This window comes from Hyperoodon ampullatus (genome assembly GCF_949752795.1).
Source record: "Hyperoodon ampullatus genome assembly, chromosome: 4".
NCBI lineage: Eukaryota > Metazoa > Chordata > Mammalia > Artiodactyla > Ziphiidae > Hyperoodon > Hyperoodon ampullatus.
The window spans coordinates 28,635,134-28,650,102 of record NC_136917.1 but is presented as its reverse complement, the minus strand read 5'-3'; the positions used below and the strand labels follow the sequence as shown (position 1 = coordinate 28,650,102).

The 14,969-nt window shown below is 58.1% G+C and overlaps 1 protein-coding gene across 1 annotated transcript in view; it reads right to left on the bottom strand.

The window, feature by feature from the left end:
- KDM4B (lysine demethylase 4B) overlaps positions 1–6,408 on the bottom strand; it is a 103,087-nt gene extending 96,679 nt beyond the window's left edge. The window contains exons 1-2 of the mRNA XM_079701954.1: positions 6,235–6,408; positions 3,469–3,634 (exon numbers count right to left, since the gene is read on the bottom strand). Of these exons, the coding sequence (XP_079558080.1) occupies positions 3,469–3,634; positions 6,235–6,269 (201 nt within the window). The 5' untranslated portion in view covers positions 6,270–6,408. The remainder of the gene's footprint in view (positions 1–3,468; positions 3,635–6,234) is intronic.
- Between the last annotated feature and the right edge of the window lie 8,561 nt (positions 6,409–14,969).

Genomic DNA, 14,969 nt, shown 5'->3' with positions numbered 1-14,969 from the left:
CGAAGCTCCTGGGGGGCAAGACTCAGCCAAGGCCAGGAGGATGGAGAGGCCACACACCCAAGGGAACGGCGTGACACCAGGGAGGTGGCCAGCTTGGCGGGCAGCTGGGGCAGGTGTGGGAGACCCTTCTAGAGGGAAGGAAGTGAGGGGCCAGCCTCTGCCTCCCAGAACCAGCTGGACCCAAAGCCATTCTGCTGGCAGCAGGCCTGGAGGCTAAGAAGAGCCAGGGCACCGCCTGGCAGCAGGGCACTGAGGGCACTGACGCCCCTTGACCCCTTCCCCAGGACCCTAAGCCATGCCCCTTCCTGGCTCCCTCCCTCCCCCAGCCCTTCCCAAGCAGCCTGAGGGGGAAGGAGCCCAGCTGGACACTGGTCCCAGAGCACACTCAGGGTGGGTGAGGAATGTGACCCGCCAGCCCAATGGCCTCAGGGTGGGGGCCCCCGTACCCAGAGCCCCCTCAGCTCCGGGCCCCGGCCCAGCTGTGCCTGCTGAGTGTCCACCCTGACCTAACTGCCCCGGGCCCGACAGAGCTTTTGTCGGGGGGCCATCAAATGTAGCTTTGATGAAAAAAGAAACCTCAACACCACACACACACACACACACACACACACACACACACACAGAAGGGCGGTCAAGGCTGATGAGACCAGGGTGAGGGGGACCCCAGCGACTACAGAACTCATTCAGGCCAGCAGGACACTGTGTCCCTTCTCCAAAGAGGCTGGCAGCCCTCAGGGCTGCCAGCCTGCGTCGGAAGGAATTGGGGGCACCGAGGGCCGTGGCACATGCCTCCCTGGACCCATCTGTCCCCTCAGTGGCAGGGAGGCCCCAAGGGGCTAGAGGCACCTACACGCCGTCCCTGCCTGACGGGAGCAGGGATGCAGGTGCACGCGTGTGTGTCGGCGTGACTGTCCCCACAGGATCTCTCAGCGACAGCGGGGGAGCTGCTCCCCGGAGCCCCTGCCCGCCCTCACCGTGCCCTTCCAGAGAGAATTGCCCTTGCCAGAGAGAAAACAGCAAAGAAAACACCACTTAAGAAGAGTGGAATGGAACATGCAAACAAAGGACAGAAGGGGACTTGCCTGGTGGCGCAGTGGTTAAGAATCCGCCTGCCAATGCAGGGGACACGGGTTCGAGCCCTGGTCCGGGAAGATCCCACGTGCTGCAGAGCAACTAAGCCCGTGAGCCACAACTACTGAGCCCTCGTGCCACAACTACTGAAGCCCGCATGCCTGTGCTCCGCAATAAGAGAAGCCACCGCAACGAGAAGCCTGCACACCTCAGCGAAGAGTAGCCCCCACTCGCCACAACTAGAGAAAAGCCCACGCGCAGCAACGAAGACCCAACACAGCCAAAAAAACCCACAAAGGGCAGAGTGAAAACGTGCCCTGAAAACATCTGCCTCACAAAAACATCCAGTCCGAATGGTTTCCCATTGATCAAGTAAGTTAGCAGAAAACTGGTCCACGGGAATTAAAGGCTTAAAAGCAGAGGCAGGGGGCTCAAAGGAAAGGCAGGAGCCAGAAAAGGAGAAGAAAAGGGAAGGAGCAGAGCCGGGGCGAGGGCGTGCAGGGGAGACTCGGTCACGCCCCACGAGGCTGCACCCAAAGCAGCCCCAGGACAGAAGGTGCTGGAAACAGCCCGGAAGCCGGAGCCGGAGATGACAGAGGAGGAAGGAAAGGAGAGGGGCCAGGGGAAGTGGCAGGTGCTGCCAATGGAGCACTCCACGAGGTTACCAAGATTCCTGGCACAGGGGACAACGTGGATCCAAAAACAGAACTGGCGCTGCGTCCCCGCAAATGCGGAGCGAGGTGAGGGACAGGACACGTTCCAGATGAAGGGAGGGCCCCCCACGCCCAGCCCCACGGGCACCAGGCCTCAGAGTCCCCCGCACCGCCCCCAGCTGGGGCACCTGAGGGAAAGAGCCACCTGACAACCAACCCCAGCCAATCGGTCCAGCCCAGAGGGAGGCTCCGAACCTCCAAGAACCCAGGCCCGGGGCTTCCAGAGCCACAGACCTCGATGAGAAGGTTCTGCTGGGTGTGTGCTATCATGGGGCCCAAGGAACGAAAACCAAGGAGAGGGGAGAGGAGGGAAGATGTCGCAGACCCACCTCTCTCCTCATCTGCACAGCTGAGATTAAAGGCATGGATGTCACACAGCCAACCAAACCCGGCAGGGGAGGTGGGCAGAGGAAGGCCAGCACACCTGTCCCCTCGCTGCAGACACCGTCTGGGGGACAGACCACCGTGACCCACAGCCCAATACCACCCACCACCTGCTTCCGTCCAGCCACAGAGCTGACGCCGGCATTCTTTCTGTTTTTTATTTTTTTTTCATTTTTTGAAAAAAAAATTTTTAATTCTTTTTGACTTTTTAAAATTTTACTTATTTATTTATTTTTGGGCCACCCCACATGGCTTGTGGGATCCTAGTACCACAACCAGGGATCGAACCCAGGCCCTCGGCAGTGAAAGTGCAGAGCCCTCACCACTAAACCACCAGGGAATTCCTTTTTAAAAAATTTTAAATGGTTGAGGGAAAATAACAAACGAAGACTTTCAGGACAGGTGAAAATTCTACGAAATGCATATTTCGGTGTCTATAAATCAGGTTTCATGTGCTCACAGCCATGCTTGTGGGGTTATGGGTCATCCCCCGCCGCAGAGCTGAGTGGTGGCCACAGACAGTCCAGCCCAAGAAGCTGAAAATATTTACTATCTGGCTCTTTGCAGAAAAGGCTTAGCGACCCCCAGCTTAAATAATAGAGGGCTGGGTATTAGATAAAGTGCCGGTCACACAGGAAGCAACTAGAAGAACCCGAATCAGGTGACGAATCTCCCAGATTATGTGGTGAGTAGACCCTCACACACACAGGTTCACGTGCACATGAAGAAACTCGGCACCCGTCCCCAAGGTCTGTTCCCCGCACAGAAGAGGCGTAGGCAGGCATGCTATCTGCCAGTGTTCACACACGCACACACGCACGTGCACGTCCGTGTGTGATGCTCCGTGAAAAGAGACACGAGGAATCAGTGCTGTGCCGCTCCGGGCAGAGGAGCCTGGGTCAGGGTGGGTGAAGGGGGCACTCATTCTCCCTCCTACCCTGTCGCAATGCTTGAACTCGCTTCATACGTGCGTTACAGTCTCAAAAAAATGTGTTTAAGTAGGAATATAAAGGCAAAATGTAAGCCCTCCCCGGCACCGACTCCCCTGGGACCCCCCTGACAGGGTGAGACAGCTGCTGGTCCCACCATGATGCTCTGTGTCCCACCCCGGATCAGCGCCCTCGGGGACCCCGGTGCCCAGAACTGTGCCTGACTTGGGGAAAGAACATATGTTCATGGATAAATTAGGTCAGAGGGGCTCAATGAGCAGATTAATGGGTGCCTCTCGGGCCCCTTGCCCCTGGGTGGGCACAGGGCAGGGGCCGGGGAGAGCTGCACGGGGGCCTGGGGCATCACCCACCTTGGCCAGGCCCGCCCGGTGGGCCCCCTGGGACTCGATGTAGGCCACGTATTTGTTGAAGTCCTTAAACTCCTCCATCGTTGGGCGAAACGTCATGATTTTACAACTCGGGTTCTGGGCCCCGTGATCCTCGGACCCCATGGCTGCAGTGGAGAGACGGCCACACCTGCAAGGGAGACAAGAGAGCATCAGCACCTCCATCACCACCATGGGCTGGTTCCCTTCTCCCCAGGAGGCGCCCAAACCACCCGGCCCCGAGGACAGAGGCCGTGCAGCCGAGCAGGGCCAAGGGGACCCTGGGGGCCACTTCATCACTCACTCTGGCACAAAAGACCAAATGACTGCAACGAATTACTAACAGAGGTAGCCCGTTCTAAGAGCCCATGCGATGCTGGAGGCCAGAGCACCCATTTCAAACAAGGGGCCTCGGAAATAAAACCTTTTCTTATCAGGGCCTCATCCAGATTCACTGGCATTGACCTCACAGCTGGAATCCAGAGGCAGAAGCATGGGAGGGGCTGGGAAGGTGAGTGAGGTCCTGTGTGTTTCCTCCTCAGGCGGGGCCGCCACAAGCAGGGGAGCAGTGTGTGGGTCCCTCCAGCACTGGCCCGGCTGCTGTCAGCGAACCCAGGCCCCAGTGACCCACGGGCTGCCCGAGGCCGGGACCTGGAACCAGGAGAGCAGGAGGTCCGGCCAGAGAGGCTCATTTCCCGCCATGTCACCCTGGGCTATAACCACACCTGGCCAATCCAGCACAGAGCGTGGTGGGGATCAGGCTCCTCTAGGGGACAAGGCTGCAGGCTGGAGAGGCCCCCGCCCGTCCCAAGAGTTACGAGAGTTAGGGGGGCCCAGCGGGGTGGCTGGTGACCCACCCCAATGAGGAAGAGGCTTGGGGGACAGACTCTGGGGAAGGGTCCCTACTGGGACAAGAGGAGACCAGACTCCCTCCAGGACTGGAAAGAGGTCAGAACCCAAGTGCACGCAGACCCAGAACTTGGAGGACAATTAACCAAGGCCACCTCCCCCCACCCCAAAGTGAGCTGGGGAGTGAGAAAGGTAGGAAGCCCGCCAGACCGGGAAGTAGAGAGTGGGGGGGGTCCATGTCGCCAAGACGCAGCCACTAGCTCCCCAAAGGCGCTCCCCCGGCGGGCGCTAGAGGGCAGCACGAGCCCAGGAACGGGAGCCGAGGCGAGCAGTTGCCTGGGACAGACCTGGAGGCCCAGGCAGATACTAGACCAGGTCCAGGTCCTGCCCTCAACCACCCCATGCCTGGGCGCACAGGGCAGCGGGTCGGCAGCTAAGGCCACGCTCTGAAGGTCACACTCACGGCTGGACTGCTGAGGACCCCGGAGGTCCTGGCACACACGGGGTCACCACTGCATCCGGGCTGGGACCCCTGGGCCCCTCCGCCCTGTGCACAGGAACCTGTGTCACTCCTCCTCGCAGGGCAACCGAAGCCGCGGTCCACAGGACAGGCCACAGGTGCCCGGGACCGTGTGACAACAGCTCTGAGGGGGATCACAGGGAACCACCGAGGTCACACAGGTTTATAAAGGGGAAGGGTCATCACAAACCCCCCTGCGGACCAGCAGGCACCAGAGGGCCCAGGCCGCGGCCAGGCTGACCAGCCCTCGGGATGGACCACCACGCCGTCTCCCACCTGCTCCCCACCCCACAGCCGGGGCCTGGCGCCTGACTCCCCACCTGAGCCCCCAGAAGCCAGCTGCCCTCTCCCCTCCAGCCCAGACCCAGCCACACGGGGCTCACCCGGGGCCTCCTGAAGGAGCTCAAGGCCCCAGGGGGACAGGCCCAACCCCGATGATCTGGGAACATGGGTGTGGACCTGAGCTGGGCTAAGGGCTGTGGAGGGAGGCACAGGGGCGTAGGGAGGGAGGCCTCCCGGGGCAGGGACCTGGGACAGGACACAGCGGGGACAGGACAGACGACCGGCCACAGCCATCGCTCGCCAGCCTTCCTCGTGTGCCTGCCACCCGAGCCGCCCCGTCCTGTCAACCCCACCTCCCCACCCGCCCAGATTCCCTGCACCCATCGCCCCTGCCCGCACAGAGCAGCGGAGGGGGTCCCTGCTGCCCACCCATCTTGCATGGCCATCAAATCCATCCTCTGAGGCCTGCAGCCGGAACACGATCACCCGGGTCTCAGCTCCTTGTCCCAAGCCCCCGACGGCCAGGCAAAGGGCCAGAGGCCAGCTCCGCAGCCCACCACAGATGGTGCCCAGATTCGGAAGCGGTGGACACATCAGCGCTTAACAGCCCCGGCCCTGTTCTCCACATTTTATGCGGGTGGTGTGTCCACTCTGCACAGTTCACGAGGGGGCGTCGCGTGCCTGGAAGCCCGGCTCTGCTGCGACCACACCAGTCTCCCAACACACCGCCACCCGCTGTGGGTGACGGGCACCAGGACCACCCGCAACAGCAACTCTCCTCTTGGCCAGGCCGGTCCCAGCAGGGGAGGAGGACACAGGCTCCCCCTCAAGCCCAGCTGTGTCACCACGAGAGAAGCCCACCCTGCCACGAGTGCTGCCCCCTGCCCTCCCACAAGGCATTGTTGGTGGGAAATGAGGTGAGGCAGGACACCCGTCTCCCCCTAAGACCAGCCTGTCCTGGGCAGGGGCAGGGCAGCCCCGGGGTCCTGCCCACACGAGTTCTCTCGCCCATTAAACATAACTGCAGGAGCGCTTTTTCCATGGGGGGCAGGGGGAGCAAGCAGGTGATATGACAGCAGGTAGAGTTTCCTGCACTGCACCTGGCAAGATATGCTTCTCCAATCACCGCTGTCATCCAGATTCAGCTCAGCAGTGGATCATGTGCGGTTTTCTTTTTCTTTTTTTTTTTTTGTCTTATTCGTGCCGGTTGCAGTAAAGTTTTTAGTAGGTAAATATAAAGAAGAAAATTAAAATGGTTTATAATCCCAACACTCCATAACCCTTGACACGTTTTTTGAAGGAGGGCAAATAAAAATCAGACGTGCACATACTTAAAAAATAACAAAAGGAATGTGCTCTTTACCAGACAGTGCCGCGCCCAAAATGTGAGGTTCTAACGACTTCATCGTAAAAAGACAAACAGCACAATTAAAAAGTGGGCCAACGACTTGAATAGACATTTCTCCAAAGAGAAGACTCAAACGGCCAGTAAGCACGTGAAAAGATGCTTGAGGCGATCAGCCATCAGAGGAATGCAAATCTAGAGTGACACACACCTCCCCCAACTGGGGCAGCTAGAGTGAAAAAGCAGATAACAACAAGTGTTGGTGAGAAACTGGAACCCTGACTCCCACCTGGGGGGAATGTAAAATGGGGCAGCCCTCCAAAAAGTTAAACATGGAACTGACCACACAAGCCAGCAATCTCACTCCTAGGTATACACCCAAGAGAAATGAAAACATACGTCCACACAAAAACTTGTACACAAATGTTCACAGCAGCATGATTCACAACAGCCAAAAGGTGGAAACAACCCGAGTGTCCATCAAAAGATGATAGTACACAAACTGGTCCCTCCACACATGGGCACATCACTCAGCCACGGAAGGGAGAGAAGCCCTGACGTGATCACTACAACGTGGATGGACCCTGAGAACACGATGCTCAGCGAGAGAAGCCAGACACAGGAGGCCACCGTAGGCTAAGAGGTCTGGGTTTCTTTATGGAGTGATGGAAATGTTCCAAAGTTGATTGTGGTGAAGGCTGCAGGACTCTGAATTCGCTAAACACTTTGGAATCGTGCGCTGTAAGTGGGAGACCTGGTTGGCGGGTGGATTCTATCTCAATACAGCTGCTACCCTCAGAAAGGAAACAGAGATTAGGGTAGGGGAGGAGGAAAGAAGAAAGTTCTGCACTTGCCAAAAAAAAATAATAATAAATAAACAAAACCTCCGGCTGCCTGGCAGGGTGGGCGCCTGGAGCCTTCAACTCCTCAGCCCACAGAAGGGCTCCCCCAGAGCCAAGCCCCCATCCCATGAGAGACGGAGGACACCCCGCAGCCCAGCCACAGAGGCGGCGTCTGCTGGGTTCCTTCTCTAACAGGAAGTGCGGCCTCCAGAGACACTTGGTGGGTCCCTGCCCCCGCCCCCGCCCCGGCCCAGCCCTTGAAGCCTCTAACAGGAAAGAGAGCGTCCCTTTCTTCCCACTCCTGATTCTGAGGCTGAGAGCAGGCATGCCTATAGGCTGCAACCACTGAATTACACATTCTAAATGGATGGAACTGTCTGCTTTGTGAATTACCTCTCAATAAAGCGATGATTTTTCTCAAGTCCTGTGTTCGGGGAGGCCCTACACGCCTTGGCCTTCCGGGCCTGATGCTCGCCCAGCCCTTGCAGCCCGCAGCCTGGGACCGATGAGCATGATCACGCGTGGAGGGGCGGTTCCCCAGCTGTCCTGGACGGCTCCTCCTCACCCAGAGACAGGTGACAGGAGGGGTCCACCCGCTCTCTGGGTCCCAACGAATGAGTCCGGCCCAGAGAGGCCCTCCTGGGCTGCTGCACCGGCACCTCCCCCAGCGGCCTTCAAACTGGGGGACTCACAGGCTGAGCCGTGGGGGACACTGGCCACCCCCGTGGAGGCTACCACCCAACCTGTGCTGCAGCACGGTGACCAGGTGGGGGGTCTTTCCCGCCCCACCCTGACAGCTGCTCCTCTCGGGGGCAGAAGGCTCTCCAGATCTGGACTCCGGCCTGGGGCTGATGCCCGCCCGCCAGGAGCCCGACAGAGCGGGGTGCGCTGAGCCTGCAAGCCTCGGGGGGCGGGGGGAGAGACACCCCAAGGTGTGGGTCTCCCACAGCCGGGTGCACTCTGTCTGTCCATCTGTGAGCCAGAATTCAGAAATAAGATGACTGGTAAAGGACGCCATTTCCCCAACAGGCAGCCTCATCTTCCTGACTGAGGGGCTCTGGGGACTAAGGGTTTCTGAGGTCCAATGGCAGATGTTTTCCAGAAACTGGATGGCTGGAATCTGCAACTCTGGGGTTCTGACAAGAATACAGTATTCAACATGCGGGAAGGTGGGCTTCCCTGGTGGCGCAGTGGTTGAGAGTCCGCCCGCCGATGCAGGGGACACGGGTTCGTGCCCTGGTCTGGGAAGATCCCACATGCCGTGGAGCGGCTGGGCCCGTGAGCCATGGCCAAAAAAAAAAAATATATATGCGGGAAGGTACGTCCTCTGAAAAAAATGTCACCCTACTAAAAGCTTTACTCTGAGGGGTGCACTGTTTTTGAAAAGGATTCGGGGGCTCTCTGAGCACAAAGTGCCTTCAGTTCTTCTCTGCAGGGCCTGTGCCCCAGCCCCGGGGGGTGTCTCTCCCCCAGCTCTCTCCTCCCAGGCCCTCCCCTCCACCTGCCATCAGGTGAAGCCCCAAGCCTCACCATGACTCCCAGCCAGCCCTCGGCCCTGCTCCCATCTCGGCCCAGTTCCTGCCACCACAGCCCAGTTCCCAACAGGAGACGATGACTGAGGGGCCCCTGAGTGGGCTCAGGCCCCAGGAGGAGCCAGCACCCCTCCACCAAGACTCAAGAGGAAACCCACCGTGAAGGCAGCACGGGAGCCCCCCAGCCCCTGTCCCCCGCCCCCGGGTGTGGGCCTGGCACTCCATCACCGTGTCCCGAGAGCAGCTCATCAGGTGCCCTCATACAGGGAAAAGCTTGGCGGTAGAACGTCCTCCACTTCCTCCTTCTCTGCTGGGAGCACCCCCTACGTCCCAGGTTCCCTGCAAGCTGGGCATGCTCCCTGATCACACAGAGCCTGAAGCCCAGGGGGCGCTCAGGGCAACTAGTGCTGCCCCACCGTACCCACCAGCCCCAGTGTCAGAGAACCCTTTGTCCCCCCTGCCCCCTGGCCTGTGGAGCCAGATCGGCGTTGGGGGGGTCATCGTGCTGGCCCCACAGAGCAGGAGATCCCGGGCCGGGGGGAGCACAGGCTCCAGGAGCAGCCCGCGAAGGACGCAAGGATGCCAGCCTTGATCTGGCTCCACCCCATGGAACTGGCTGGACTGAAACAGCCACAGTGACGAGAGGGACAAAGCAGGCAGAGAGCCCAGAGCCAGGAAGGCGGGAGGCCAAGGTCAGAAGGGCCAACTGAGAAATGTGAGGACAAGAGACGTGAGGAAGGCAGCTTGGCCGGACGGGGCTGTGTGGGCATGGGGTGGGGGTGGGGGGGCACGGATGCGTAGCCCCGCGCACAAGGCCAGGACCATGCTAACGTTTATCTGAGCGACGCCAACTCCGAAAGGCACAAAGGAAGAATCACCCGCAGCCCTGCATGTTCGTTCCCTACTGCTGCCGAACGAATCTCCACAAACCTAGTGGCTGAAACAGCACAACTTTATCTTCAAGTTCTGGAGGCCAGGAGTCCCTCCCGGATCTCAAGTGGGCTGTGCTCTTTCTGGAGGTTTCCTGCCTTTTCCAGCTTCTAGAGGCACGGCAGCCCTGGCTCGAGGCCCCTTCCTGCATACTCACAGCATCTCCGGTCTCTTCTCTGACCACTGCTTCCATCACCACGTCCCCTTCTCTGACTCTGACCCCCCTGCCTCCCTCTTAGAAGGACCCCTGTGATGACACTGGACCGCCTGGCTAATCCAGGGTGAGCACCCATCTCCAGATCTTTAACTTCATCCCAGCTGCAGAGTCCCTCTCACGTCAGGGAGCATCTTCACAGGTTCCACAATTAGGGTGTGGGCACCTCAAGGAGCGCTGTTCCCTCTGCCTCAAAAGCCACGTGAAAAATCCATCACACAAAGAGATAAGTAACAGTCACCATGCCCCTCCCACCGGGGACCGCTGCTGTGAGATGCGTCCTGGAAAGACAAGCACATCTGCCTACTCGCTCAGACAAAAGCACAGTTTCGAGAAGAGGACGAAGGGGACCAAGCGATATCCAGTGGGCTGCAACATGACCCCCGCGTCCTCCCCACGACTCAGACATGCACAGCGCCCCAGAGCACAGAGCTTGGAGCCACACTCTGGCCGCAGAGCTGACTCATGGGCACAGCCAGAGGGCCCAGTGATGCCGAAGGAGCCCTTTCTGGCCGCTCGCTCCCCAGACAACCTTGGCCTGCATCTTCACGTTGGTGCCAGTGCTCCCACGGGCCGACTCCCAGGTTAAGAGGCTCACACCTCGTCAGCCCCCAAGACACTCGGCCGAGCTGTGGGGAGGAGCCAGGAGGGGTGAACCGCAAGCTGGGCTGCATGATGGCCTGGGGAGCCCCCGGGAGCCCCATCCCCAGGAGGCCTGAGCATGGGAAGGGCAGGCCCTGGGAATCCCCAGGGGCCCGGCTCGGCCCCATCCCCCCACACCACCAGAGCCCCTTCACTAATCCCAGAGCAAGCGTGCGACACCTGGGGACCGCGACAATCAGGGCCACGCTTTCGGAAGATGCCACAGGGCCCACAGCACTGGCCACGGAAGCCTCAAGAAGCCACATGGGGCAAAGTCCCATGAATATGGTGATCTGAGTCACAACCTCGCGTGACTCTAAAATGACAGTGTCCTGGTTCAACACCCAATCCTTCCACCTAGGTACCCCCCAAACTGCAGAGAGAAAATGAATGAATAAATAGCAACATGTCCCCCGTGGTCGGGGGCCTTGCTCAAAACAGACGGAGGCAAACGAGGAACGTTTATCACGCCTCTCCTCCTAAAAACCGGCGCTAAGGCCACCTTCTTCTCTTGATCTTTAGTATACCTTTGAACTTTACAGAAAAAAAGCTCTCTCTGTCACAACCCTCCCGGAGGAAGTGCCCACGGCGGGGCCGCCCACAGCCCATGACAGGGGCATCTTTTATTAGCCCGGAGACGTCACCTGTCTGTGCCCACAGATGCAAAACTGGGTGCTTTTTTCACCAAAAAAAAAAAAAGGCAGGAAAAAGCTACCAGACCTGAAAAAACAGGCCAAGCAATATGTTGAGGAGGAAGAAATCCTTACAATGAAGTAAATGAGCGAAAAAGCAAAGAACCGGGAGGGCGGGGGGGCAGGAAGAAGGCTGGGTGAGAAGCCCACCCACGGCCTGGGGCGGCCTTGCACTCTCCCTCCCGCGTGGAGCTATTCTGCTTGGAACTGAACCCACGTGTCTCCAGCTCAGATCCTGCTCCTAACGAGACAGGGTGGAGCGGGACCTGCTGGCAGAGGCTTCTTCACACACACAGGAACCCAACCACGGCGGCCAGGAGCGTGAAAGGTGAAGCGTGGAGCCGCCATCTGACCCAGCCATCCCACCCCTAGGTGCCGACCCAAGGGAAACAAAACCACACGTCCACCAAGACACCTGAACGTTCACAGCAGCATCATTCATAAAACCCCAAAAGCGGAAACAACATGACCGCCCATCAACGGATGACAGATACATCAAAGGTGGTCCCTCCACACACGGGCACATCACTCAGCCATGAAAAGGAGAGAAGCCCTGACACTCGCTACCACGTGGATGGAGCCTGAGAACACGATGCTCAGTGAGAGAAGCCAGACGGAGGAGGACACACAGGGTGTGATTCCAATGATGGGAAACGTCCAGAACAGGCCGATCCACAGACACAGAGAGTGGATTCCTGGTTGTCAGGGCCTGAGGGAGGGAGAGGGAGTGTCTGCTTAATGTACAGTGGTTTTGGGGAGTTGATAATGGTGTTCTGGAGTTAGATGGAGTTAGATGGTGGGGTGGCGGCACAGCTCTGTGAACGTACTAAAAACCACTAAATTGCATACTTTATTTTAATTAATTAACTAATTAATTTGTCTACTCCACTGTGCGGCTTATGAGATCTTAGTTCCCTGACCAGGGATTGAACCTGTGCCCAAGGCAGTGAAAGTGCGGAGTCATAACCACTGGGCCGCCAGGGAATTCCCTGAATTGTATACTTTGAGGTGTGACCATTATGGCATGTAATTACATCTCTATAAAACTTAATTTTTTTGAAGTCCAAGGCAGCCTGTTTGGGACCTGCCAGACCGCAGTCAACCTGTCCCGTTTGTCACGAGCACCCTGATCTCTGCGAACGCCCGAGGCCTTTTGGGGAAGGTGTCCATGACCTCACTCATTTCCGTCTCCCACTCTTCCCCCAGCCCAGAACATTCTCACACCTTCCAGGGCTGGCGCTCAGTTTCTCCAGCTATAAAATGGGTTGATAGAGGGAGATGATTAGCATCCTTGTCAGGGATTACTAAAAAGTTAACTGCAGAGGGCGAGCTACGTACGCAGAACGTGTCGTGCAGATGGGGATACAAAGAGGATAACCGAGTTTCAGGGACTTGACTGTCTTGTAAGAAAGCGTGAGCTTTAAGGGTAAAGCAACGCTTTGGGACACACAGTCAGAACTGACCATTTCTAAACCAGTCGACGAGGGCCTGGTCCACCCAGCCCCAGACAGTGACAAGCTGGCAGGGACTGGGGACGGCCCACCTTCTCTGTGCAGGACCACATGGTAAACGTTTGCAGCTTTGCAGGCACGAGGCCTCTGTCACAACCACGCAATTCCACCACCGCGAGGAGGAAGGTGCAAGTGAACAGAAGCAGCTCTGCGCCGATAAGGCTTTATTTACAAGAACACACAATGGGCCGAGTGGGCCGAGTGGTCCTCGGGCCGCAGCTTGCCGGCCCCGGACCCAGATGCCTGAAATCTCCCCTTTAAGGAACAAAACCTGCACTCCACCGCTTGTAAAGGGGAACCTGAGCTCCACGGCCCAATTCCTGGGTTCCTAAATCGTGGCAGAACAGACAAGGCCACGTTCTAGTCCACACTGAGCCCTCATGAGCCTCGTGGCCCTGGGAGGAGGCTTCGTCCAAGGTCAACACTGAACACGAGCCCTTCTCGCCCAGCCAGCTTTCCTCGCTGTGGCCAAGAGCATGGGAACTGCTCGTCCCACACTGAGCACCCCTCCACCCAGGTGCCCCTGCCCGTGGGTGCCAGCCACGAGGGGCTCAGGCTGCTCCCTCTTTTCTTACCAGTGACCCCCGCCGGGCTACCTCCAGAGGCCACCTCTGTGAACCCTCTGTCCCTGGTTAATTAGAAAAGTCCAGGAGAAGGGGGACATCCTGGAGCTGAAACCCAGAAGCAGCTGGGTCATGGGATTCTTTTCAAAGCATTTAAAAATAATCCTCCAGGGTTTCCCTGGTGGTGCAGTGGTTAAGAACCCGCCTGCCAATGCAGGGGACACGGGTTCAAACCCTGGTCCGGGAAGATCTCACATGCCACGGAGCAACTAAGCCCGTGAGCCACAACTACTGGAGCCTGCGAGCCACAACTACTGAAGCCCGCGCACCTAGAGCCCGTGCTCCGCAACAAGAGAAGCCACCGCAATGAGAAGCCCACGCACCGCAACAAAGAGTAGTCCCTGCTCGCCTCAACTAGAGAAAGCCCGCGCGCAGCAACAAAGACCCAATGCAACCAAAAATAATTAATTAATTAATTTTTAAAAAATAATAATAATCCTCCAGTTTTGAAGACCCTCCCCTCTCCCTGTGACTGATCATCATCTCCCGCAGGGTGTGAGGTGGGGTGAATATGCCCCTCGGTGAAGCCAGAAGTGGTGTCCTGCCCAGGGACACGATACAGATAGGGCAGCTCATCCTGGGCCATCCTGGAGTCCCCCCAAACCCACTATGGTTCTCAGGGCTTCTAGAAGTGAGGAATAGGTGTTCAGATGCCGAGGGGCCAGAGTGCAGACGCGGAGAGAAGTCACATCCAGCAGAACCATGCTGAGGGGTCCAGGCTCCTCTAGGGGCATCTGGCCCCTGGACACCCCAGGAACTCAGAACCAAACAGGGCTACCTTCTCCACCAGCAGCCTTGGGGCCGAGGGCCCGCACACGTACTTACTGCAAGGTTCCTGATATGCAGTGGGGAGCGAGGCTACAGGGAGATGGTCCAATAACTGGCTTCTGTTAGGGTTTCTGTCAGGTTCCAGCAATGGCGATGGTTCCTAAAATGTGCAAAACAAAAGCACAATTAACTAAAACGATGGCCTGATTAAGTCTTAACTCCAAATTACACTCCTAGCAGCAGCGTGCAGCCCAGGGATGCCTGCCTCTGTTCAGATGTTTCCAAATCCTCGCCACTTTCCAAGAACATGAAAATCCACAACCATGAGCACCTGCCCCACTAAAGCCTTCCAGTGACAGCCCATTTTAAGCTCAGCTCCTAAGCATCAGTAGCTGAGGAAGCAAGAGCCTCCAAAAACAATCAAATCAGACCAGTGATGCTTCTGGAAACCTTAAGGTACAGGCACTCCTGGGAGGTTTACAAGAAGTTCTGCCTCTTCCGAACCCCCGCAGGCAGGGAAGGTGCCCCTCCAAGGAGGACAGTCAGACAGGAACTGCCGCGTGGTGACCGCCATGTACACCCCCAGGGGGCAGAGAGCACAGGGCAGAGCGTGGCAGGCGCCGTGCAGCTGAGACCCCACGGGGGGCAGGGTCCCCCCCCACGGCATTCACAGCCAGGCTCAGGGTCACTTGCTGAATGGACACAGGACAAGACTCTAAACGTGGGGTGTGGCCCC